Source organism: Phocoena phocoena, chromosome 11 (genome assembly GCF_963924675.1).
Source record: "Phocoena phocoena chromosome 11, mPhoPho1.1, whole genome shotgun sequence".
Lineage (NCBI taxonomy): Eukaryota > Metazoa > Chordata > Mammalia > Artiodactyla > Phocoenidae > Phocoena > Phocoena phocoena.
This window is the reverse complement of record NC_089229.1, coordinates 84759226-84784962: the sequence shown is the minus strand read 5'-3', so window position 1 is coordinate 84784962 and position 25737 is coordinate 84759226. Positions and strand designations below refer to the sequence as shown.

Below are 25737 nucleotides of genomic sequence, written 5' to 3'. Positions count from 1 at the left end.
CACTGAAAAAATACCCCACATCCAAAGACAAAGGAGAAGCCACAATGAGACGGTAGGAGGGGCGCAATCACAGTAAAATCAAATCCCATCACTGGTGGGTGGGTGACTCACAGACTGGGGAACACTTATACCACAGAAGTCCACCCACTAGAGTGAAGGTTCTGAGCCCCACATCACGTTTCCCAACCTGGGGGTCCAGCAACGGGAGGAGGAATTCTTAGAGAATCAGACTTTGAAGCCTAGTGGGAATTGATTGCAGGACTTCGACAGGACTGGGGGAAACAGAGACTCCATTCTTGGAGGGCACACACAAAGTAGTGTGCGTATCGGGACCCAGGGGAAGGATCAGTGACCCCGGGGGGTGACTGAACCAGACCTACCTGATAGTGTTGGAGGGTCTCCTACAGAGGCGGGGGGTGGCTCTGTTTCATCCTGGGGACAAGGACAGTGGCAGCAGAAGTTCTGGGAAGTACTCCTTGGCGTGAGCCCTCCCAGAGTCTGTCATTAGCCCCACCAAAGAGCCCAGGTAGGCTCCAGTGTTGGGTTGCCTCAGGCCAAACAAGCAACAGGGAGGGAACCCAGGCCCACCCATCAACAGTCAAGTGGATTAAAGTTTTACTGAGCTCTGCCCACCAGAACAACAGTCAGCTCTACCCACCACCAGTCCCTCCCATCAAGCCTCTTAGATAGCTTCATCCACCGGAGGGCAGACAGCAGAAGCAAGAAGAACTACAATCCTGCAGCCTGTGGAACAAAAACCACATTCACAGAAAGATAGACAAGATGAAAAGGCAGAGGGATATATACCAGATTAAGGAACAAGATAAAACCCCAGAAAAACAACTAAATGAAGTGGAGATAGGCAACCTTCCAGAAAAAGATTTCAGAATAATGATAGTGAAGATGTTCCAGGACCTCGGAAAAAGAATGGAGGCAAAGATCGAGAAGATGCAAGAAATGTTTAACAAAGACCTAGAAGAATTAAAGAACAAACAAACAAACAAAAAACAACTAATACTAAACTTTCTTTGGGTTATTTGTATGGAAATATATTAATAAAAATGTTTCAGACATTACATGAAATTTCTAAAAATCTTATATGTTCTGGTATAATGTTATAAGTCTTAATTCTAGTTATTACTTTAAAATATATATCTGAGGAATAATTAAAAGAAAATACCAAATGAAAATATCTTGGGCTGCAGGATTCATGACACAAAGGTTCAAAAGCCATAAAAGAAAAAACTGATGAAGTTGATTGCCTGATTATTCTTTAAGTCTTTACAGAAAAAAAAAAAACTTTTACCTATTTCTTTTTTTGCAAAAGGTAGACTTTTATTACAGCAGACTTTAAAAACTTTTTAAACATTAACATAAGCAAAGTCAAAAGACAAATTGGGAAAAATATTTGCCATAGATATGACAAAGTCAAAAAAAGAAAAAATGACCACCTCAAGAAGAAAGTAGGCAAAATAAATGAAGTACCCTTCCCTGGAAAGGAAATCCTCAGGAATAAATTTTAAAAATTTTAAAAAAACAGTAAAATGAAGCTCAGTCTCACTAGTCATTAAAATTATAATTTTTCACCCACATATCGCAAAATGTTTTAAAGTTAATACTATTCAGTTTTGGATAGACCAACAGTCTCCTTTTAGTCACAAAACAGATGACTTCCATTGGAAGATAATTTGTAAATATCAATCTATCTAAAATCAAATGTGTTGCTTCATGACCCTGAAATTTTCAGTTTAAGAAGCTATCCTGTGGAGATAATTGCAGAAGCAGAAACATCTATTTCCAGGATGTTTGTTAAGGCAGTTTTGGTTTAAAAAACAAAGGAAAAAACTCACCATGGTCAATTCTAAAATGCAATTTTATATTCTCTCCATCTTTTTTGTTTAATGAGATAGTACTGCTTTGTGCTACACACACTAAATGAGATATCTACTGACAGATATGTTGTGAGTAGGAAAAGACGGATGTTGTTAAGAATACTTTTTATGTGATTTGATAATTACTTGATAAATGTTAGCTATTTATTACTACATTAACAAATTACTCCAAAACTCAGCAGCTTCAAACAACAAAGACATACTTCTCACACAGTTTCTGAGGGTCAGGAGTGTCTGAACTGGATTGGTCTGCCTCAGGGTCTCGGATGAACTTGCAGTCAAGCTGTCGGCTACTGTCACCTAAAGCTGGAGGATCCACTTCCTAGCTCACTTCTGTGGTTGTCAGGGGCCTTGGTTCCTCATTGGCTGTTGACAACGCACCTTGGTTCCTTGCCATGTGTCCTTTACCACTTTCTTACCTCAGTTCCATGAACTGCCCAAGTTCCTTATAACATGGCATCTGGTTTCTCCCTGAGCAAGTGACCCAGTGGAGAGAGAAAAAGAACACCCAAAATGAAAGCCATGGTCTTTACAACTTAATCTCTGAAATGATATACCATCACTCCTGCAGTAATTGATTCTATTCTAGAAGTGAGTCACTAAACCCAGCCTACACTCAAACGGAGGGGATAGCACATGAATACCAGGAGGTGGGGATCATTGAGGGCCATCTTAGAAGCCATCACTATACCATATATATATATATATATATATATATATATATATATGGAGTATATCTAGATGTTTATATAGATATGGATAAAAACACTTATAAAGTAGGGGGTTGTATCAATACATCCAGTTTGTTTGAAATAGTCCTATTTTATTGCTGCTGCCTTGGAGTAATGACAGTATTTTACCTCAAGTATCCCAGTTTGAATACTAAATTATACTCTGAATAGAAGAAACATCTGAAAGGATACACATCAAAACATTAACACTGTTTACCTCTTAGAGGGAATGAAATTGAGAAGACTTCTATGTTTGCTTAATACACACTTGTAAGTTTTAACTTTTACACTAAAAATGCATTACCTTGATGAAGACTTTTCAAGAAACAGAAATTACACATTAGATCTCTATATTATCTTTTGGAATAACTCAAAATATTATCACATGGCTTCCATTTCAGGCACAGAGACTGACGCCAGAAGAAAAGCCTCTGGGGATTTCAGCTATGGAGAGAAGAGAGAGAATAACTTCCCTTTTCAGGTGACACAGGAAAGGTCACCACGCAGTTAGCTGTTCCACTCTGGTTTCTCGCAGTTTTACAGACTTCAGTCTCCTGATACCCCACAGTTGGTATCATTTCTTAGCATCCATCTCACAGGTATAAATGAGAATTAAGAAAGTGTGCTACGACAGCTAGATAGGAGAGGAAAAAAAACCAAACAACCCTAAAGCTAAGCCCCTGGGGTGAATAAGAGATGTAAGGCAGAGACAGAAAGGATGGACACACCTTCCCGCTGACTTGAACCCAAGATCTTTGCTTGATTTGCAGGATCCTTGAGGATTGGGTGGTAAAAACAGCCTTGGATACTTGGATAACTAAAAATACAACAAGTGTTAATTCACCTTCACAGACTGAAATTTTACCATTTGAGATTCTTTCCTTTGTGTTAAAAAATGTAGCAGGCTTTAACTTGAAGCCCTGAAAGTCAATGCTGGTCCTACAGCAAAGGGAGCAGTCCACCATAATAAGGAGGCTTAGAGCCCTGGATCCCATGAACCCTAGAGCCGGACAGATTTTTTACTAACTGCATAAGCCTGAGCAAGGTCCGTAAGCTCTCTTTGTTTCAGTTTCTCCATCAGTAAAACTGGACTATCTTAGTCTTTTCAACAAATGGTGCTGAAACAACTGGACAATACACCTGCTAAAAAATTAATCTAGGCACAAACCTTATACCTTTCACAAAACATAACTCAAAATGGATCACAAACCTAAATGTAAAATGCAAAACTATAAAACTCCTAGAAGATAGCACAGGAGAAAACATAGATGACCCTGGATATGGCAATGATGTTTTACATACAACACCAAAGGCACAATCCATGAAAGAAATAACTGATAGATATTATCAATTAATTGACTGGACTCCATTAAAATTAAAAATTTCTGCTCTGTGAAAGACAATGTCAAGAGAATGAGAAGACAAGCCACAGACTGGGAGAAAATATCTGCAAAGACAGAGCTGATAAAGGACGATTATCCAAAATATAACAAGAACTCTTAAAACTCAACAATAAGAAAATAATAACCCAATTTTTAAATTAAAAAAATTAAAAATAAAAATCAACTCATAGATACAGAGAACTGACTGGTGTTTGCCAAAGGCTGGGGGGTGGAGGTGGGTCAAATGGGTGAATGTGGTCAAAAGGTACAAATGCCCAGTTTTAAAATAAATAAGGCCTGGGGATGTAAGGTACAGCATGGTGACTACAGTTAGTAATACTGTATTGTACATCTGAAAGTTGCTAAGAGAGTAGAGCTTAAAAGTTCTCATCACAAGAAAAAAAACGTTGTCACTATGTATGGTGATGGGTGTTAACTAGACTTACTGTGGTGATCATTTCACAATATACATAAATATTGAATCATTATTTTATATACCTAAAACTAATATAATGGTATATGTCAATTAGATTGCACGTTAAAAAAAATGGGCCAAAGACCTTAACAGACACCTCAGCAGATGGCAAATAAGCATATGAAAAGATGCTCTACATCATGTCATAGGGGAAATGCAAATCAAAACGACAATGAGATATCATTACACACCTATTAGAAGGGCCAAAATCTGGAACACGGACAACACCAAATGCTGGTGAGGATGTGGAGCAACAGGAACTCTCATTCATTGCTGATGGGAATGCAAAACGGTACAGCCACCTTGGAAGATAATTTGGTAGTTTCTTCCGAAACTAAACACGCTCTTACCATACAATCCAGCAATCACACTCCTTAGTATTTAATCCCTGAAAGTTTAAAAACTATGTCCACGTAAAAAACCTGCATGCACATGTTTACAGCAGTTTTACTCATAACTGCCAAAACTTAGAAGCAACCACGATGTCCTTCAATAGGTGAATGGATAAACTGTGGTAGATTCTCACAACGGACTATTACTCGGTGCTAAAAAGAAATGAGCTATCAAGCTGTGAAAAGACACGGAGGAACCTTAAATGCATATTACTAAGGGAAACAAGCCAACCTGAAAAGGCTATATACTGTAGGATTCCACCTATAGGACATTCTGGGAAAGGCAAAACTATGGATTCAGTAAAGGATCAGCGGTTGCCAGGGTTAGGGGAAAGGGCAGGGATGAACAGGCAAAGGATTTTAAGGGTACTGAAAACACGTTGTATAACACTATAATGATGGATATGTGTGATTATACAGTTATTCAAACCCATAGGATGTACAACACCAAGAGTGAACCCTAATAAGATAAACTATGGACTTTGGGTAATTATGTCAATGTAGGTTCATCAATTGCAACAAATGTACCACTCTGGGGGGGATGTTGACAATGAGGGAGGCTATGCATATGTGTGGGGCAGAGGGTATATAGGAAACCTCTGTAACCTTCCTCTCCGTTTTGCTGTGAACCTAAAACTGCTCTTAAAAATAAAGTCTTAAAAAAGGCACAGGGAGGCAGAGGTACAGTGAGGGGCCTAACCGGCCCTTGGGAGCTTTTAAGAAGGAAGACGGGAAACATGAGCTAAGGAATGAGGGTGGCCTCCAGAAGCTGAGGACAGCCTTCAGTTGGCAGCCAGCAAAGAAACGGTGACCTCCATCCTTTAGCCACACAGGAGTGAATGCTGCCAACAACACGGATGAGGAAAGAAACGGACCCTCCTCTAGAACCTCCAGAAAGGGATGCAGCCTGCAGACACTTTGATTTTAGCCCTCTGAGATGAAGCCCACGTTAGACTTCTATTCTGCAGAAATGTAAAATAATACATTTGTGTTGTTTGGGGGTGGGGAAGGACTATCTTACAAAACTCCTATGATGATGGTAACATACACCAAAGTATTTAAAAGAGGATCTGACACATAGTAAGCATTCATTAAATGCTAGCTCTCAGAACCACCTACAACCTAAGCGGCCTTAGGCAAATAATTACTCACAGCCTGTTTCTTTATAAAATAAGGATAATAATATCTCCCTCACAGAGCATTTGTGAATGTTAAATCATAACACTGCGTAAAGTGCTTAAAACAGGGCTTGGCATATGGCAGACACAAAAGAAATAACTATACTACTAAAAATATCATTATTGTTTGAAAAATGGAGCTGATTTTAAAATCCAGGGTTAGATGGATATACTGCACGTGGAGACCATCTAGCACAGTGCTTGCATGTAACTGGTGCTCAATAAATGCTAATTAAATATAAACAATTTTCCGTATTGCATCTCTATTTTAAAAATGTAAAGAGCATTTTTCAGAATGCTTAAAAGTTATAAATCCTGAAATCTGATATGCCAGGAGCAATCTTCTGGCTTCTCTACAGGTTCTTTCCTTTTGTAACAGGATTTTCAGTGGGATTTTATGCTGGAATTATGGTTGAAGTCCAAAGTTGGAGACAAAGATGCTAAGTACATCATATTCTGAGTTGAGAGAGGCACTGGATATGCGGTCAGTCCCCCAGGAGGGCTTGAGGGGGGTTCATTACCAATCGAGACCCCACCACCACTACTATACCCCAACCATGGTCATAAAAAGAGAAAACTGGTGGGGGGGAATAAATTAGGAGTTTGGGATTAATATATACACACTACTACGTATAAAATAGATAACCAACAAGGACCTGTACTTGTTGTATACTGTGTACTGTATAGCACAGGGAACTCTATTCCATATTTTGTAATGACCTATAAGGGAAAAGAATCTGAAAAAAGAATATATATATATGTATATATAACTGAATCACTTTGCTGTGCACCTGAAACTAACACAACATTGTAAATCAACTATACTTCAAGAAAACAAAGAGGGCTTCCCTGGTGGCGCAGTGGTTGAGAGTCCGCCTGCCGATGCAGGGGACATGGGTTCGTGCCCCGGTCCAGGAAGATCCCACATGCCGCGGAGCGGCTGGGCCCGTGAGCCATGGCCACTGAGCCTGCGCGTCCAGAGCCTGTGCTCCGCAACGGGAGAGGCCACAACAGTGAGAGGCCCGCGTACCGCAAAAAAAAAATCAAAAACAAGAAAAAAAAGAGAGAGAGAGAAAACTGGAAGCTGGAGAAGTCTGTTGAGGAGTGGGGATTCTCCCCTTCCCCAAAGAAGAGGGAGAACCCAACAGAATTAAGACTGGGGGTACCTGGCCAGCAGAGTATCCTTCCATAGGGTTGGCTTAAGGCACCACCCTTGTCGGTCTGTCCCCCAAGCTTCCTAAGCGGAAAGAAAAGGAAATGAGAACGAATCAGCAGTAGGAAAGTGACCCTAAAGGATGAGGCAACAGTTGCAGACACTCACGGTAAACCCCCAAAATGGGGGTGTGGGGAGCATGGATGACTTTTGGGGATGTAAGACCTTGATCACCTGCTCAAGATGAAAGTGAACTGACTCAGTTGAGCATTTCACTGATCCTAGGGCCCGTAGGGATCCTTTAAGAAACAGTGCACAATGACAGTCTTAGAAGGATACAAAAACTCTTCCAGGGGATAAGTATAACAAAATATGAGTGTTTTTTTCTTACATCTGGGAACTGTGGTCATGGCCCCAAACTGAGACCAATATGTGCTAAGTACCCCATCTTTTAAGTTCAGAAAGCTGCCAGAAGATGGAGCCAGCCACCTCTCTGCAAGTCTTCTAAGTGGTGGTACCCGACCCGAGGAACAGTCCCCCTCCACCGTACAGCTGATCCATACTAAGAAGGCCTGGGAGGAATAAGCATCCCCAGGAGTGCCCTGTTTTTGCCGTGATGCTATTGCTTCTCCATCCTGCGGAGAGAGGAGACAGTGCTCTCCCTCCCTGCCAACTAGGGAAGAAGGGGGATGGGGGAAGTTCCAAAAGAACCCACTTATAAAAGCACTGAGGGTCTGCATTAAAGAGAAACAGTTATTGCATCCTCCGGTGCTTGCTGTGCTGGCCCTGCACTCTCTGGGAAGAAGAAACAGACGTGGAAAGAGATGGTGAGGCTGAGGCGATGGGCAGTGAAATTCCCTTTGGTGAGGCAAGGATGGCGTCTTTCCTCCACCTGAGAAGGCTGCCCAGCAGGCAAAGGAACAATCTGCTCTTAAAAAATGTGGGCAGGGGCTTCCCTGGTGGCGCAGTGGTTGGGAGTCCGCCTGCCAGTGCAGGGGTCACGGGTTCGTGCCCCGGTCCGGGAGGATCCCACATGCCGCGGAGCGGCTGGGCCCGTGAGCCATGGCCGCTGAGCCTGCGCGTCCGGAGCCTGTGCTCCGCAGCGGGAGAGGCCACAACAGTGAGAGGCCCACGTAACGCAAAAAAAAAAAAAAAAAAAAAAAAAAATGTGGGCAGGCTGTCAGGGTTCACCTGAGAAGCAGTAGTCACCAAGAGAAAGACTGTGAATGGTCTCCTTCCTCCCTGCCCAGTGGGGAAGGAGCAGGCACCCTTCACACTTTCAGCCCAGGTGCTGGAGATTCATGCGGGGTCACACATGAGTTTTCACTGTGCTTTAAAATCAACACAACTGAGCTAAGTACCAAGATAAGACTATCCCAATAATCAAGGTGGATGTAAATCGATAAAATCCGGCCAAGTTGGTCACAGACCCATTAGTGTCAATAAAGGAGAATAAAGGGTGAGGGTCAGGAGGTAGATTTGACAAGGCATAGTTGGAGCAGTTACCAGGAAAAAATAAAATGACTGTATTTTTACCCCAAAATTGAGGCTCCCCAATCCCCAGTGGACGCGTCCTATTTCCCGCCTCTCTGCTTCCTGTTGAGCTCCCTCTCACCATGGCAGCCCGGCTCGGGGAGTGCAGAGCAGTAGCTTACCAAGTGAAAGATCCCCCCTCCAAACTGGGCTGGCTTCTCCGTCTCTTTTATTCCACTGGTAATTGAGTTTTGCTTTCCCCCAAGGACTCATGTATCTTTTAGCAATGCTTTAAAGGGCTTTTTCTCTCTGATATCTCACATATTGCACAGGTTACCCAGAGTCAAAAGATATTATACCACTGAGCTGCGTGGAGTCCCCGTGCAGGTCAAAACCTCAATGGACCAAAGGAGGGACTTGGGCCCTCTCTGGACTCCACCAAATACAGACACACACAGCTCAGTTCTGAAAGTGAAGGTCAACCTGTGCTTGGTTTTCCTCCATAAAAAGGAGCTGAGAGGCTTTTTGGAGCACATAACTGTTCCTATAAATACTGTGTGCTTCTATGTTCTCTGCAGGAAGGCCCGTGTCCTCCTGGCTACCCGCTTTATTCCCAGGGCCTAGCAACAGTGTCTGGCACATAGAAGGCACTGAAGAGATATTTGCTGAATGAAGGAATGAGTGGAGGAGTGAATGAATGAATTGGGAGTGAAAATTTATGGCATGGAGTCTTAATAGTAGGCAACAAAAGAAACTACCCCTGAAAGGTATTCCAACAGCTGTGGACAGGCCTTTCAGATAATCCAGTGTCTTTATGCAGACAACAAATACTCCTTAGACACTTAGTAATAAGACTGTGATGAGGGATCTAAAACAGACAAAAACAAGACTGAATCTTTGACCCTAATGCACCAAAGCAACAGTATGTATAAGCTGCTTCAAACAGCTACAAGGGGAGAAGGACATGGGAAGAAATGACATAGGCCAACGTCAACACAATCACCCACACTCAACCTCCAAAAACCCAACCCAACAAACTATCATCATGGGATTTTTGTGCCTTTTTACGGCACCTTCACCCCCCACTCAGTGGGTACAATCTGTTCCAGAGTCAAGCTCAAGAGTTTTAATTTCAGTAAACAGGAAAAAGACTCTTAACAGAGTCAGAAAACACAATTTTAAAATTTAAGACAGTTGTAGTTTTCCTTGAAATCTCTACCTTATAGTGAAGCATAGTTCATTTTCCCTTTTAAATTACAGTCTTATTTAATTGTTTAAGTCCTGGGAAAATGATGCAAATGGTTCTAGAAAGGCACTGCTTTTTTTAAAAAACCGAAGTATAGTTGATTTATGATCTTGTGTTAGTTTCAGGTGTACAGCAAAGTGATTCAGATATATATAAATATATAGATATATTCTTTTTCAGATTCTTTTCCATTATAGGTTATTACAAGATACTGAATATATTTCCCTGTGCTGTACAATAAGTTCTTGTTGGTTATCTATTTTACACACAGCAGCATGCATCTGTTAATCCCATACTCCTAATTTATCCCTCCTCCCACCTTCCCCTTTGGTAACCATAAGTTTGTTTTCTATGTCTGTGAGTCCATTTGCTTGAAAATACGAAAACTCTAACTGAAAAAGATACATGAACCCCAATGTTCACAGTAGCACTATTTACACTACCCAAGATGTGGAAGCAAACTAAGTGCCCATCGACAGATGAACGGATAAAGAAGATGTGGCACATATATACAGGAATATTACTTAGCCATAAAAAGGATGAAATATTGCCATTTTCAGCAACATGGATGGACCCAGAGATTATCATACTAAGTGAAGTCACACAGAGAAAGACAAATATTATATTACATCACTTATCTAGGGAATCTGAAAAAAATAACACAAATGAACTTATTTACAAAATAAGGCACTGCTTTTTTTTCTTTTTTTTTTTTCCGGTATGCGGGCCTCTCACTGCTGTGGCCTCTCCCGCTGCGGAGCACAGGCTCCGGACGCACAGGCTCAGCGGCCATGGCTCACGGGCCCAGCCGCTCTGCGGCATGTGGGATCTTCCTGGACCGGGGCACAAACCCGTGTCCCCTGCATCAGCAGGTGGACTCTCGACCACTGCGCCACCAGGGAAGCCCGGCACTGCCTTTTAAATGTAGATGACAGACCATGCTAATGGGGAGGATAACCGTGACAGATAAAGGTACATGTTACATAGCACTAAGGAAATTCCTCATAGCTAGGTCTCTGCAATTGAGGGGAGACTGCCACTGTACATATCCAGTTTTATGGGAATCTTTCTTAGTTGTTTTGGCTTCTTGACCAATTTCATCATTTAATGCTAACAATCATTGTATGTCTGACTATTTACGCAACCGCTATCCGCACTGAAATGGAGGAAACCTCAAATCTGCCCTCAGCCAAAGTCAAAGATTTTCTATGAACAACCAGAGAAACCAGTTATAAAGAACTGATGGTGGGGGGAAAAAAAAAACCATCAAGAAACTACTTTTGGAAATTTATACTAAGAAAATAAACGGACAAATGCTTAAGATGTATACACAAGTATGTTCATAAAAGCATTATTTCTAAAGGTAAGAAACTGCAACGTGAATATCCAATAACAGTGGATTACTTAAATAAATTATTAACTATCCTGAAAAAGGAAAAATTTATAGCCATTAAAAAGCGATGATGTACAGCAAGATCATTTTTGACCCACCTCCTAGAAAAGTGGAAATAAAAACAAAAATAAACAAATGGGACCTAATGAAACTTAAAAGCTTTTGCACAGCAAAGGAAACCATAAACAAGGCGAAAAGACAACCCTCAGAATGGGAGAAAATATTTGCAAATGAAGCAACTGATAAAGGATTAATCTCCAAAATTTACAGACAGCTCATGCAGCTCAATATCAAAAAAACAAACAACCCCATCCCAAAATGGGCAGAAGACCTAAATAGACATTTCTCCAAAGAAGATATACAGATTGCCAACAACACATGAAAGGATGCTCAACATCACTAATCATTAGAGAAATGCAAATCAAAACTACAATGAGGTATCATCTCACACCAGTCAGAATGGCCATCATCAAAAAACCTACAAACAATAAATGCTGGAGAGGGTGTGGAGAAAAGGGAACCCTCTTGCACTGTTGGTGGCAATGTAAATTGATACAGCCACTATGGAGAACAGTATGGAGGTTCCTTAAAAAACTAAAAATAGAACTACCAAACGACCCAGCAATCCCACTACTGGGCATATACCCTGAGAAAACCATAATTCAAAAAGAGTCATATACCACGATGTTCACTGCAGCTCTACTTACAGTAGTCAGGACATGGAAGCAACCTAAGTGTCCATCAACAGATGAATGGATAAAGAAGATGTGGCACATATGTACAATGGAATATTATTCAGCCATAAAAAGAAACGAAATTGAGTTATTTGTAGTGAGGTGGAGGGACCTAGAGTCTGTCATACACAGTGAAGTAAGTCAGAAAGAGAAAAACATATACCGTACGCTAACACATATATATGGAATCTAAAAAAGAAAAAAATGGTCCTGAAGAACCTAGGGGCAGGACAGGAATAAAGACGCAGACGCAGAGAATGGACTTGAGGACACAGGGAGGGGGAAGGGTAAGCTGAGACGAAGGAGAGAATGGCATGGACGTATATACACTACCAAACATAAAATAGATAGCTAGCGGGAAGCAGCCGCATAGCACAGGGAGATCAGCTGGGTGCTTGGTGACGACCTAGAGGGGTGGGATAGGGAGGGTGGGAGGGAGGGAGATGCAAGAGGGAAGAGATATGGGGATATATGTATATGTATAGCTGATTCACTTTGTTTTAAAACAGAAACTAACACACCATTGTAAAGCAATTATACTCCAATAAAGATGTTAAAAAAAAAGCGATGACGTAGATCTACATACATTGTTACTACAGAAATATTCACGACATACTGTCAAATTCATTATATACACACACGGAGGCATTTAATGGTCTGGAAGAATATATACCAAAATATTAGCAATGGTTCTCTCTGGGTGAATAAATGTCAGTCACTTTTACAAATGAAAACAGTATTGGTCTTATATTAAATGCCAACTTTGAGAAAAGAACTCTTTAAAGAAGCTCTTTGATTTCTCATATTCAGTATTTGCCAAATATTGGGTTGGCCAAAAAGTGCCTTCGGTTTTTAAGTAAAAATAAAAGACACATTTTTCCATTTTCACCAAGAACTTTATTGAACAACGTATTCACCCTTTTGTTCCACTACCTTCTGCCATTTTTCAGGCAACTTCCTAATTCCATCTTCCCAAAACTTTTTATCTTTTTGAACAAAGAACTGTTCCAGGTGCCTTTTACAATCTTCCAGGGAATTGAACTTTGTTCCATTAAGGGAATTTTGTAAAGACTGAAATAAATGGAAATCCAAAGGTGCAATGTCTGGTGAATACAGTGGGTGAATCAGAACTTCCCAGCCAAGCTGGAACAGTTTTTGCCTGGTCATCAAAGAAACGTGCAGTCTTGCCTTATCCTGATGGAAGATTATGCGTCTTCTGTTGACTAATTCTGGACACTTTTCATGGAGTGCTGCTTTCAGTTGGTCTAATTGGAAGCAGTACTTGTTGGAATGAATCATTTGGTTTTCCGGAAGGAGCTCATAATAGAGGACTCCATTCCAATCCTACCATATACACATCACCACCTTCTTTGGATGAAGACCGGCCTTAGGTGTGGTTGGTGGTGGTTCATATCGCTTGCCCCACGATCTCTTCCCTTTCAGATTATTGTACAGTATCCATTTTTCATCGCCCGTCACAATATGTTTTAAAAACGGAATGATTTCCTTGCATTTAAGTAGAGGATCGCAGGCAGAAATACGGTCAAAAAGGTTTCTTTTGCTTAACTTATGTGGAACCCAAACATCAAAGCAATGAACATAACCAAGCTGGTGCAAATGATTTTCAGCGCTTGATCTGGATATTCTGAGTATGCCAGCTATCTCCCATGTGGTATAACGTAGACGGTTCTCAATTAATGTCTCGATTTGATCACTATCAACTTCAACTGGTGCACCCGATCGTGGAGCATCGTCCAGTGAGAAATCTCCAGCATGAAACCCCGCAAACCACTTAAGACACGTTCAATCAGTCACAGCACCTTCTCCATACACGGCACAAACCTTTTTTTGCGTTTCAGTTGGATTTGTACCTTTCTTGAAATAATAAAGCATAATATGCCGAAAGTGTTGCTTTTTTTCTTCCATTTTCAATATTAAAATGGCTACACAAAAATTCACCAGTTTTTATAAGTCTTTTTTAAAATGCATGCTGATATGACAGCTGTCATATACAATCTAATAAAATTGCTTTGAATGAGGTTAAAGGCAACTAAGTGCTACTAGAGCCATCTTATGGGAAAAAAACGAATGAACCTTTTGGCCAACATATCTTTTCAATATCCTTTTTAAGGATCCTTTTGAAGAAAGTAATTTGTTCCAATGGGGTAACATTTTTTTTTTAAAAAAGAAACTCATGGTAAATAATATTTTTTCCAAAATGAAAATCATAAATCTATTTTATCACAAGCTTGTAAGTTAAAAATTAATTATATGAGAAAAGGTTAAAGCTATGATGTTGAATGATTAAAAAGGATATAAAACTAAATATACAAAATACATAAAATTTAGTAATAATACACATGCAAACAAATACACAAAAAGAAACAGTTACAATGAGCACTTCTGAGGAGCGCGGAATTATGAGTGATATTTTTTTTCTCCTTTTTCCTACATTTAAAATTTTCCTATAATAGGTATCTATTACTTCCAAAACCAGACAAATAATAAACACTATATATTTTTTAAATAAGCGTGAGGGACATAAAATCATGTACATATTTGTTTTATCAATAATTGAAACAAGCACTTCGTTCAAAACAAGCCCTTTCTCATTACACTCACTTGGAAATAAATCTCTGGTTTTTGGTCTGTTACTCAAGCCCTGAATAATGGAGACCGTGTAACTCTGAATTCATTTCAGCTTCCTTCTGGCACCTAATTAAAGGAGTGGCACAGCTCTTATGGCTTTGGCAGCTTCCCTCTCATGCTAGAAGACGGTCCAACAGAAAGGGGGAAAATCGGTTGCTTCGAAACTCAGCGTGATTATCTAAAACAAACTCTCACCCTTGGAACACAGTACTCAGTTTCTTATTGACTCAACTAATGACACTAGACTCGACAACAAATTCTATAAAATCATTAACCATGTCTAACTTTCATCACTGTATCCCAGCACCTAACTGGCACACAAGAAGCATTTACTAAACGTAGATAAATGAATGATTGAATGAATGAATGAATGGATGAATGGATGAATGGGTGATTTATGACTGGGGTCTGCTCTCTTCCTTAAAATTCTGCTGGCCATTTTACAGCAAACTTAATACTAACACTGTGGAGGAAGAAGTGTGTCATAAGGTCACATTTCATTGTCATACATTCCATTACTAAAAGTGCAATAATAGGCATAGGATGTGTCCCAGGAAGCAGCTTTTCTCATCATTATGGCTTCATAATTAGCAATTATTCAGCATCTAATCCTCCCAAGGTAGGAAGTGCCACCCATAGCTAAGGCTCAGAAAAGCCAGGTAAATTTTTCAAGGTCACGAAGTTAATAAATGACAGAACCCGTATTAAAACCTGATTCTATGGGGCCCTGAAGTCCAGGCTCTTCCTAGATGGGAGCAATCATCTTGTCATCTCACCAAGCCAGCCTGAGAATGACTATGGCTTGCAGACTAATCATCTCCCTTAATTATCATCATAAACCTACGAAGTGAGTTGGCATATTATACCATGTTTCAGATGACAAAACAAAGGAACAGAGAGGTTAAGCAGCTTGCCCAAGGTCACAGAGCTCCCAAAAGAGCCAAAATAGAATGAAAAGCTAGAAAGTATTTGACTAGAAATCTATCAACTTCATCATAAGGGACTGCATTAATGATCCACAGTCAGCATCACTTCCGAAATGATCCACAACTATGATGAGAAAAAACAAGCTTTGAGAAAAAAGCTTGCTTTACTGAGTTGCTACCTAGGCATTTTACAGTATGATAACCCTGCTCACACCCAGAGTCTGGACATTTTGCTGAGGACTCGCATTTAGGATGCCCGCCCTAAGTTCCCTCTTTGCTTTTCCCCAGGCACCTTTTAAAATAACAACTTAGAGTTAAGCCAACAAAAAGTTCCGGACCTCTGCTCCAACCACCTTATAAGTAATAGGTGTTTGTTACCTTGCTTTCTGTCTCCCACTCTTGAGCTCCTGGCCTGGGACGGAGGGCTGCCCCTCCCCAAACTCACTGTTCCCCCTTGCTTCTGGGATCTGTAAGTAACAAATCCTAGACTCCACTTCCTTTGTATGAGTGTATTAAAACCGAGTCTTCAATCAATACGACCACGGGTTTCACCTCCCCAAAGTGGACGCTGGACGCTGAGGGAGGTACCTATCCCCACAGTGGGGAGCTTGTGTCTCCTGATTCAGCATGTTTTTAGTTTGATAGAACAGCTCTGGCTTCCTAACAGAACTTTGTCAAAAGACAAACTGGCCATACTCTACACTAACATATATAATTATTCAGTTGATCCAACTAGCTGCCTAAACACTCCTCTACAAAACAAAGACAAATAGGCTCCTACATGGTAAAAAAAAAAAAAAAAAATCCCCACTGGCAAGGCAGAAGACAAAAGTGCAAATTAACAAACAGATAAAATATATGTTCTCTCCTCCTATCCTTTTCCCTGGACAAATATACCTGTATAACAATCCGGAATGCCTGATTCAAACTGAGGCTTCTCAAACTCCAGCAAGTTTGGTACTGGAACATGGCAACACAGAAAGAGCCACCCTTCCCCATGTGTACACGTGAAATCCACCCAATCCCATACCCAATTTCCTCTCACTGCCTCCCATTCTCGCAAAGAGCTGTTCCTTGGCCAACCCTTGGGCCTAGGAGTGCACACAGCAGTGGGACAAGCCACGCCCAGGAGGAGGAATTGGGGGAACACTACATAAAGGCAGGCAGGCTACGGAGTGGGCTTGAGTCATCTGGGCTGGGAATTCCAGGGTCTACAAAGGCCCCATTGAGCCTTGCCTGATTGAGAAGGGGTGAGACCAGAGGAGAAGCAAAGTGAGCTCCCCCCTAAAACACAGGACACAAAGCATGGGCTTCTCTTGCCAAGGTCTAAGCGGGGGGGGGGGGCACTGATCAGCTCACACACAAGCTTTCAATAGAAACTTATCATAAATCTCCCCAAATGCATCCCCTCTCCCTACCCTTCCCTAGAACCAAGACCTGGCCATCTATCAAAGTAAATTCACTCACTCCTCTTCCAGTCATCAAAGCATTTACAGTTTGTCGTTTCCAAATGTAGCTGTTAATTGCATGATATTTTCTGGGTGTTTTAAATCCTGTCAATTGGACTGATTTTGTTTCTCTAAAGCAGTGATTCTCAACCAGCAGCTACTTTGCCCCCTGGGAGATATATCTGGGGACATATATGGTTGTTTCATTCCGTGGATGGTCACTGGACAAAGGCCATGGGTGTTGCTGAATATTCTACAATGTACAGGACAACCCTCCACAACAAAGAATTATCCAGCCCAGGATGTCAGTGGTGCTGAGGTGAGGAAACTCTGTTCTAGAGTAGGAACTCTTTGAGAGGATGCCATTTACTCCTTCGGTCCACAAACAGCCAAGCAGAGTGCTGGACCTCGATAAATCCTTGCTGGCTGACTAGCTAACTGGTCCCACTCCATTCTAAAACGTTCAGTCACGCAGTAACTCAACAAAAATGAGTGTGCCAGGAACCACAGCTCAGCTCCGGGGATGCAAATATGAATGAGTCGACATGAAAGGCAGACAAGTAAACTGGTACTTTTAACACAGCTTGAGAAACGCACCTGTCATTACCAGCTATTTCTATATTTACCTGTTTATTATGTCTCCCCTCGTTAACCTATAAATTTCAAGAAAGTAAGGGTTTTGTTAAGTTCAGTTATGGTTCCAGCCCCTTTTACGATAATAGTGGTAGATACAGTAGTAGATATTTTGGATCAATAAAAAAATGAAATAATATGCACAAGGCTTTTTTTTTTTTTTTTCCCTGAAGGAGGAGATTCTAACACATCCTGGGGAGGAAGGAAGGAGGAAGGAAAGCTGCCTTGAGGAAAGCTAATGCGGATTAAACACTAATTACACTTGGCCCTCGGTGTCCGTGAGGGAATGGTTGCAGGACTCCACCCCATCTCCCCACCCTCCCACCCCGCACAGACACCAAAATTCCCGGATGCTCAAGTCCCTTATATAAAATGGCTAGTATAGGATGCCCTCCATATCCGTGGGTTCTGCCTCCGAGGAGTCAACCAACTGCGGATCTCGAATTTCCATCCTAGGCTAGTGGAATCCGCGGATGCGGAAACCACAGATTCGGAGGGCCGACGCTATGTGCCAGAAACGGTTCTCAGCATTTTCAACGTATTACCTATTCTAACGCTCACAACACTCCTATAAGAAGCCACATTTTACGTACGAGGATATGAAGTCTGATTTTCTCCAGAACACAACAAATAGTGGCAGCAGGGTTTGAGGACAGCTAACTTTGCAACCTTTGTTCTTAACCACTGCAACTGCACTGTGGAGAGAGGGGCAAGAATTGACCCCGTGAAGGGCGGGCCCTGTGGCCTTGAAGGAAAGGTATTCGGGCAGAGGGAATGGCGCAAGCAGAGCCAACACAGCCTGGCTTATTTCAGGGACTATTTTCAGGTAACTTATTTCAGGTAACTTTTACCAATATGACTAAAGCATAAGGAGGAACACTGATGGAAGACGATGGTGGAAAAGTAATCATGGCCAGATCATAAGAGACATCAGCAACGCCTCATTTCCCCGAAGATTATCAGGGAATGAGCATAAGGCTTCGAGTCTAATAGCTGTGGGTGGAAACTCAACCCAATCACTTTGTTAGTGGTTCTCTCTGAACCTCCATTTCCTCAACTGTAAGACAAAGAACATACAAATATCTACTTTATAAAATAGCTATGGGAACAAACGTAACTAACACAAGCACTAAGAACTGGACCTGGTACATGTCATGAGTCCAAGCAATGTTAATGACTTACTTTTGTTATTGCATTATTGCTGGTGGAGTTTTTTCACATGTGTAAGTCTGCAGCATAATGGTAGCTTATTTTCGTAAGCACCACATTAAACCAGCTTTTTCCTAAACTACTTTTACAGTGAATTCCACAAATTCCCCACTTAACAAACATAAAACTTACATCCCATATACACAGATGGCTGCACCGCTCCCCTCCCCGCACCCAGTGCCCTTCTGCAGCCACCAGGGCAGCTGTGGAAACACCCGAAGCTTCTGGTAACCACAGATTTAAAATAGGGACAGAAAGGAAGCTACATAAAGCTAGAACTGCTTAGAGGAGTGTTTTTCATTCAGAATTTAGAAAGGGAAAGAAAAACAGGACTACTTAGACTGATGGCCCCCAGCCAGTGAACAGACAGGATGCTCACAGCACTCCGGTGTTATCCCCTTTCTCCAGATCCACCAGGAACAGTGATGTACCACCTCTGCTGATGTCGACACATGCCAGTGCCCTTGGATACCTGATGTCTCTTCATTTCTCATGAGCTGCACCTTAAGCCCATTCAGAGCTTGTGACCTGGCTCCCACCTGCCTCCCAGTCTGCTTACTGCTGTGCTCGCTGTGGGCGACTTAAGAACTTTCCCACAGGAAGCACACCAGACACTTGCCCACCTCCCTGTCTTGGCTGTTGCCGTCCTGTCTGCCTGGAACATCCTTTGCACTCCCCTCTCACTACTCCCCCATCTTACCATCCCTCAAGGCTGAGTACAAATACCACCTCCTCTCCCACTTCCTTCCTTCCCCAGAATCAAGCGCCACGTTCTATGAATCTCCCCAGCCCTTTGTTTGTGGTTCAATTGTTTAAGGGCCACATATTAAACAGAGGTACGAAGCAAGCATCCTTTTAAGTGCTATCTGTACGCTACCATATGATTTTCACTATAAACCTGTAAAAAATGATTACAAACCCCATTTTACAAATGGGGAAGGTGAAGCTCTGAGAGTTGAACTTGCCAATGGTCACACAACTAGAAAGGGAACTCCAACCATGTACTGACAGTTCTCCAATTCCTAAGTTTTTCACTCTGTTATGCTGCCTCTCTTTAATGGCCCTGTTGCCAGGTGGTTAGTTGATTACATACATATACACTTGTCACAGGGACCAGGGCATAGTCATCTTTGTAAACGCGGATAACAAGGTACCCATACAACGTTCTTAGAAGAATTAAATCAGACAGTACATTTAAAACACTTAGCATAGTGCCATGCACATAACAAGAGCCTAATAATTTGTTGGTTTTGTTGTTGCTACCATGTCAGGTGCCTTGCACGTAAACCGTGAACAGGAGTTTATTTCTGAGGAACAACCGAAATGGGGAAGGACCTGAGAAGAGACAAATGCCACTTTGGTTTGGCATTTCCTTGTACTACTTGATTAGTCAATCAGAAGCAGCAAGAGTTTTATAATAATTTTAAGTTTCTATGATAGGGTGAATTGACTTCTTTATCTTTCTCAGACTATGTGGGTGACTGGGAAACTTCCTATTTAGCAAAACTCTTGCAACTTTGTTACTTTCTTGCTGCCCACCACCCCACCCCCCAAGCAATCTGTCAAAATTCCCCTCTGAGAAGTCAGCACTTAAGTTCTAAGGCTGGAGAAGAAGAAAATCACAAAAGTAAAAGGAAGCACTGAGGGCAAAACGGAATCTGAAATTCTGATGCTCATAAACCTAGTGAAACACTTTCTTTTGTCCTCCCAGGATTTTACAAGACTTTAAACCATCACATTTCCTTACTCATAGGTTTTTGTCAGTTGTGCCCTAGGAGGAGGTAAGCTGTCTCAGGGGAAGCAATCCATGCACCCTGTTTACTGCTATCCCCCAGGGCCTAACTCATACCTGGTACATTGTAGTCACTCATTAAATATGGGCTGACTGACTGGCTGCAATTATTTGTATGTATGTATATACGAATATACATATATTTATACATATACATACATCATTCTGTGGTTTATGGATAAATGTGTATACATCCCCACACGTAAGTGCATATTGTACATTTATGTATGTGTGTTTGTATTTGTGGAGAAGATATTTCAGACTGGCAAACACAAATACCTGTTTGCCAAAGTTGTGTCTCCTTAACACAATAAAGGCCTCTGGCTGACCTAATAGCTAACGATCATACTGTTACCCACATACTAACAATCTAGATGTTAAAAAACAATTAAACATGCAGAGTAAAAAAAAAGTTTTGACTTAACAAACCATGATACTTTGACTATCTTTTAAAATCCTCGTCCCTGTTCATTAGCTTCAGTGGGGAGGCGTGCGGACGGGCGAATTTGAACCACTAATGATTCGCTGCAAATCTGGCAAGTGAAACATTCCAAATTCCTATGGCCTGGTCAAATGTCCTTATTAAAGTTGTAACGTATATTAACTTATCATTTACACTGTCTAACAATTAGAATGACACCACTGACTAGTTATATGTGCCAGACACTTGGCATCAGTTTTTTTATTTAAACTTTGCACCAACCCTACAAGGTAGATGCTATTATCTCTATCTATACATAAGGAAACTCAGACTCAAAGAGACAGAGTAACTTGCCAAAGACCCTCTGCTGTTTCCGTAGTCATGGCACGGTCAGTCTAAAAATTCAGGATTCTCCTCCAAAGCCCAAACTCTTTTCCATGCGCAATGGTGCCACTTACACAGTCTTACGGACACTAACTTTGAGGGGTATGTGTTTAGGCAGTTTGGGGATTTTCATAAGTATTTCTCTGCACGGAGAGACTAGACCAAATGCCAGCCAAGCACACTGAAGATTACCCCCAGGCTATAGACAACAAGAGGCAAGTGTGTCTCAGAAACAACCAGCCTGGGCTTCTCAGAATGTGAAGTATTTTCCACTCAATTATGTCCTCCAAAAGAAATCTATTCTCTAAAAGAGCTTCATTATTGCTCCTCCTATAAAAAAAAAAAATGTACTCTTTCATTGCAAACCAATGGGAAGCTCTTAACTCATTTCCTTACATTACTTGAAATGAAAGTGCCTTCTGTCTCTAGAGAAAAGGATGGCTGCACGCTATGCCTTTTGAGTAGAACAATCAATACCATGAAGGTAAGAGAAAATTAGCTCTTATATACTTTTAAGTGGAGTGGGGTTATTTTTAAACTTAATGATAGCAGAATTCTAAACAGAGAGACAGAAGGAACGTCTTCCCTCGCAGTTTAAAGGCGAATTCAGCTGCCTTTCCCTGCAAGGTTTGGCTATTATCTCTTTGACCTTTCCAAGAGCAGGCCTGAGAAAGGGAAGGAAACCATATGTTTTAAAAGTCTGTTTTTTTAATTTACAGATATTTCTGAACATTTGTAACTAACAGTAGTGAAGCTGGCTCTCACCTGGCCATATACGGCTTGGAAAGATCCTATGCAGAGCAAAGGAAAGCACTCCGTACCCCCTCTGCACCTCCAGACCACAACCATCACAGGAAGCGCCACCACAGCATCTTCAGCTGAAGGGACGGAAGGTGAAAGGGGCTCCTGACAGTGGGAGAAGCACCAGGGTACCCCTTCAGCACGAGCAGGAAGGCAAAGAAGCGGAAGCAGCTTTGCCTCACCTCCAATCTTACCGCACGACCCCTGCTGCCAAGAACTCATCTTTAGACCCTTAAACTGAAATTCCCAGAAAAGAAGGGAAACTACAACCTCTGAGTGATGCTCAGAGGTCGATTTCCAACCTGGTTTTGGCTTTTTTGTTTGTTTTCTGATTTCAAGTCCCCACCTGAAGTCCCAGCCTCCGGAAGGCATCCACTGTAAGCCAAGCAAAAGAGCTGGGAGCTTTAGAGCTTTATGTGACCAAAATCCCAGCTCCGACCCTGCAGAGGTACATGACCTTGGGGAAGTAACTTCTCCTCTGAAGATTCAGTTTGTGGTTGGTAAGATGGGGATATTAATATCTGTTATTAGAAAGTCAGTGAAACTCCAGTAAAAATCACTCAGTCCCCGGCTCTTTAGGAGGGCATCAGTAAGTGCCTTGCGTTTGTTATGGGCATACTGCACAAAGCAGCGGGAGCCAGGCTGGATGTCCATGTTTTCACTGCCCATGACTCCCTCATTAGTGACTTATGTTACCAACCATGCACCAAACCCCAGGAAGACGCCTGGTACCTGCTTCTAGTTCTCTACAGCAGAGCCCGAGACAAATTCTCATTAAGTTCAAGGGACAAAGTTAGCCTAGATTCTTCTTCCCACCGGTTATCGGCAAATCGTTGAATACAACTCAGGCTTGGGAAGAAATGCGTACAGACTTTCCACGGCCAAAGCAGGTGTCTGCACATCTCCCGGGGTAAGGTCTGGGGAAGGGCCCCTGGCTAATGTCTCCAGGTTGGGAACGACAAAGAAAGGGAATAGGACAAGAAGGACGGGATGAAAGGGCCTCTGCAAGGCGGTCCTCGCCGGTGACCCTGTCCTCGGCGTCCCGGGAAGAAAGGACACGAGCTGGGTGGAGCCGCGAGAGCAGGAGTACCTGAAGACTCTGGCCGCCGTCTGGTTCCTCCTCCACGCCGTGCCCTGTTGCAGCACCCCCTGCACAATCTCCTTCTCGTTGGGCAGTCGGTAGACGGGAAAGATGTATAGCCAACAGAGGACCACGACGCAGAGGGCACTGGCTCCCACGGGCAGCCGGGTCCGCGGGAACTTCCACGCCAGGACGGCCATGGCCCCTCTGGACGTGTGTCGCCGGGCCCGCCCGCAGGGGCTCATCGCAGCCCCCGGGTCCCAGGGTGGCGGTCGAGGGCCGAAGCCTCAGCACTAGGCTAGGCGCAGGGGCAGCGGAGGATCCCCCCACCGCCGGCCCCCCATGCACACACACCTTTCGCTTTCGTGCTCGCACTCGCACGCACGCTCCTTCGGCGCCCACAGCTTCAAAGGTCGGCGCAAGGATTTTTTCCAATGCAACTTTTTCGAGGATTTCTTTCTAGGGGAAGTGCCCCGAGAGCAAGTCACGAGCTACAGCCATGGTCGCTCCCCCTGAAGAAGGCGGGCGCCGGGGTCTCCGAGAGCGCGGGGAGCGGCGGCGGCGAGTCGCTCCCGCCGGTTCTGCAGCGTTACCGTCGCCCTCGGCGTGGGGCCGGGGAGAGTCTCAGCTCCCTCGCAGACATCTGGTCCGCGGCGCCCCCTTCTGAGCGATGCTCCTGCGCCCTTCGCCGCCTCTCCCCGCCTCCCGCGCTACTGCGCTGCCAGGCATCCCCCCCCCCACCCCCACCCCAGACGCGCTCCCCGCGCCGCGCCAAGTCCTTGGAAATTTCCACGGCGGCCCGGGACCGCTAGCCCGCCCCGGGCTTCTCCGCCTCCCCCGCCAGGACCCCTGCTTCCCACCCCTCCCGGAGAAGAAAAGAACTCGCTTTCATCAGTTAATTCAGCGACGCGCCGCAGCCTTCCGCGGCGCCCGGGACTTCGCAGACAAACGCCCGGGGATTGGTGGAAATCAAGGTCTCCCCTCCCTCCCCCACCCGCGAAATTGCCTCCTTCGACCCGTTCAGATGCGCGACGCTCGGCTGGAGAGCGCGCACCTCTCTCCAGCCCTGGTCCCCCGGAGACAGAGGCAAACAATACAATAATGATAATAACCCTCCCCTAAAATGTGTATACACAAATCCCTGAGTGTGGCCGAGACTGGCTGAAAGCCTGACCCTCCGACACGCAGCCGGCGCGCCGGGGCTGTCACCCTGCCGCCGTCACCCTCGGCTCTCTCTAACTGGTTGGTTATTAACCCGCAGTGAGGCGCGAGGAGGCCGGCGGAGATTGATTCCTTCCTGGGCCCCCACCCCCATTCCCCGGTCCCGGAGCCGCGGCTCCAGCGACACCCGTGCGCGCGCGCGCTCGCGGGCACACACGCAGACACACACGGGCACACACGCTCGCGGGCCCGCACGCGCGCGCACGAGGAGGTGCGTGCACACCGGGGTCCTCCGCCTCGCCTCCACCCTGCAGGGAAAGGCGCTGCTGCATCCAGATGTGCAGGCAGCTGGTGGCCCAGCAAACAGACCTCGGGACGTAACAATGCCTTGGAGGCGCTGTCGCCTCCCCTGCCTTTTAGATGCAAGGGCCGTTTGTTCTTCGACGTCCTTCTCTCTCCACCGACCAGCTTATCGCAACCCCGACCTTGGAAAAGCGCCACCCGCCTGGACCGGCCGAGCCCAGGGACACACAGTTAGCCATTTCTGCTACCCCGGAGGCCGGCGAATAGCTCGGCTACCTCCTAGCGGTTGCCTAGTCTATTTGCTTAAGCGTCTCGTCAAGCATGATGTGTGCAGGGACAAAGAAATCCAGCAGCCTACTAACCAGGTCGCCTTCGTCATCACGAAACCAAAATTTAGGGCCATAACTTCAGTTGCTCAGCCGACCAAGCTGAAGCTCCCTCGGACCTACAGTGAGTTTTACGTGGCCTGGTGCATCTTTCTCCACTGAGAGATGGGACTTGAGAAGTTGACGGAAAGTTATTTACCAAAAAAGACCACCAAAGTCTCATTCCTCCCTCTTAGGAGAACGGCCCACTGCCCTCCGGCCTGCAAGCATGCCCCAGGGATCCCTCCTACTTGGGTGAATCAGGGGAGATGAGAAAGCATAAAATCCCAAAGTTACATCCTATACAGTGGAGCTTAATTGAGATTCTTTGAAATAATGATTACCTGCAAAGTAGTCCTGCAAAGTACCCAAACCACCTTTTTCTGTTCTGGGAAGAGGATTGTTAGGGGCCGGGGGTGGGAGAGTGGGAGGGGGAGGGGTGCAAGAGGCCAGGGAAATCTTTCCCATAGTTGCCAGGCTGTGGATAAATCATCTGCCTCCTTTGTTCCAGTCAT

At 43.7% G+C, this 25737-nt stretch overlaps 1 protein-coding gene across 1 annotated transcript in view; it reads right to left on the bottom strand.

Moving 5' to 3' along the window:
* ST8SIA1 (ST8 alpha-N-acetyl-neuraminide alpha-2,8-sialyltransferase 1) overlaps positions 1–24080 on the bottom strand; it is a 146775-nt gene extending 122695 nt beyond the window's left edge. The window contains exon 1 of the mRNA XM_065887602.1: positions 23403–24080. Within this exon, the coding sequence (XP_065743674.1) occupies positions 23403–23638 (236 nt within the window). The 5' untranslated portion in view covers positions 23639–24080. The remainder of the gene's footprint in view (positions 1–23402) is intronic.
* Between the last annotated feature and the right edge of the window lie 1657 nt (positions 24081–25737).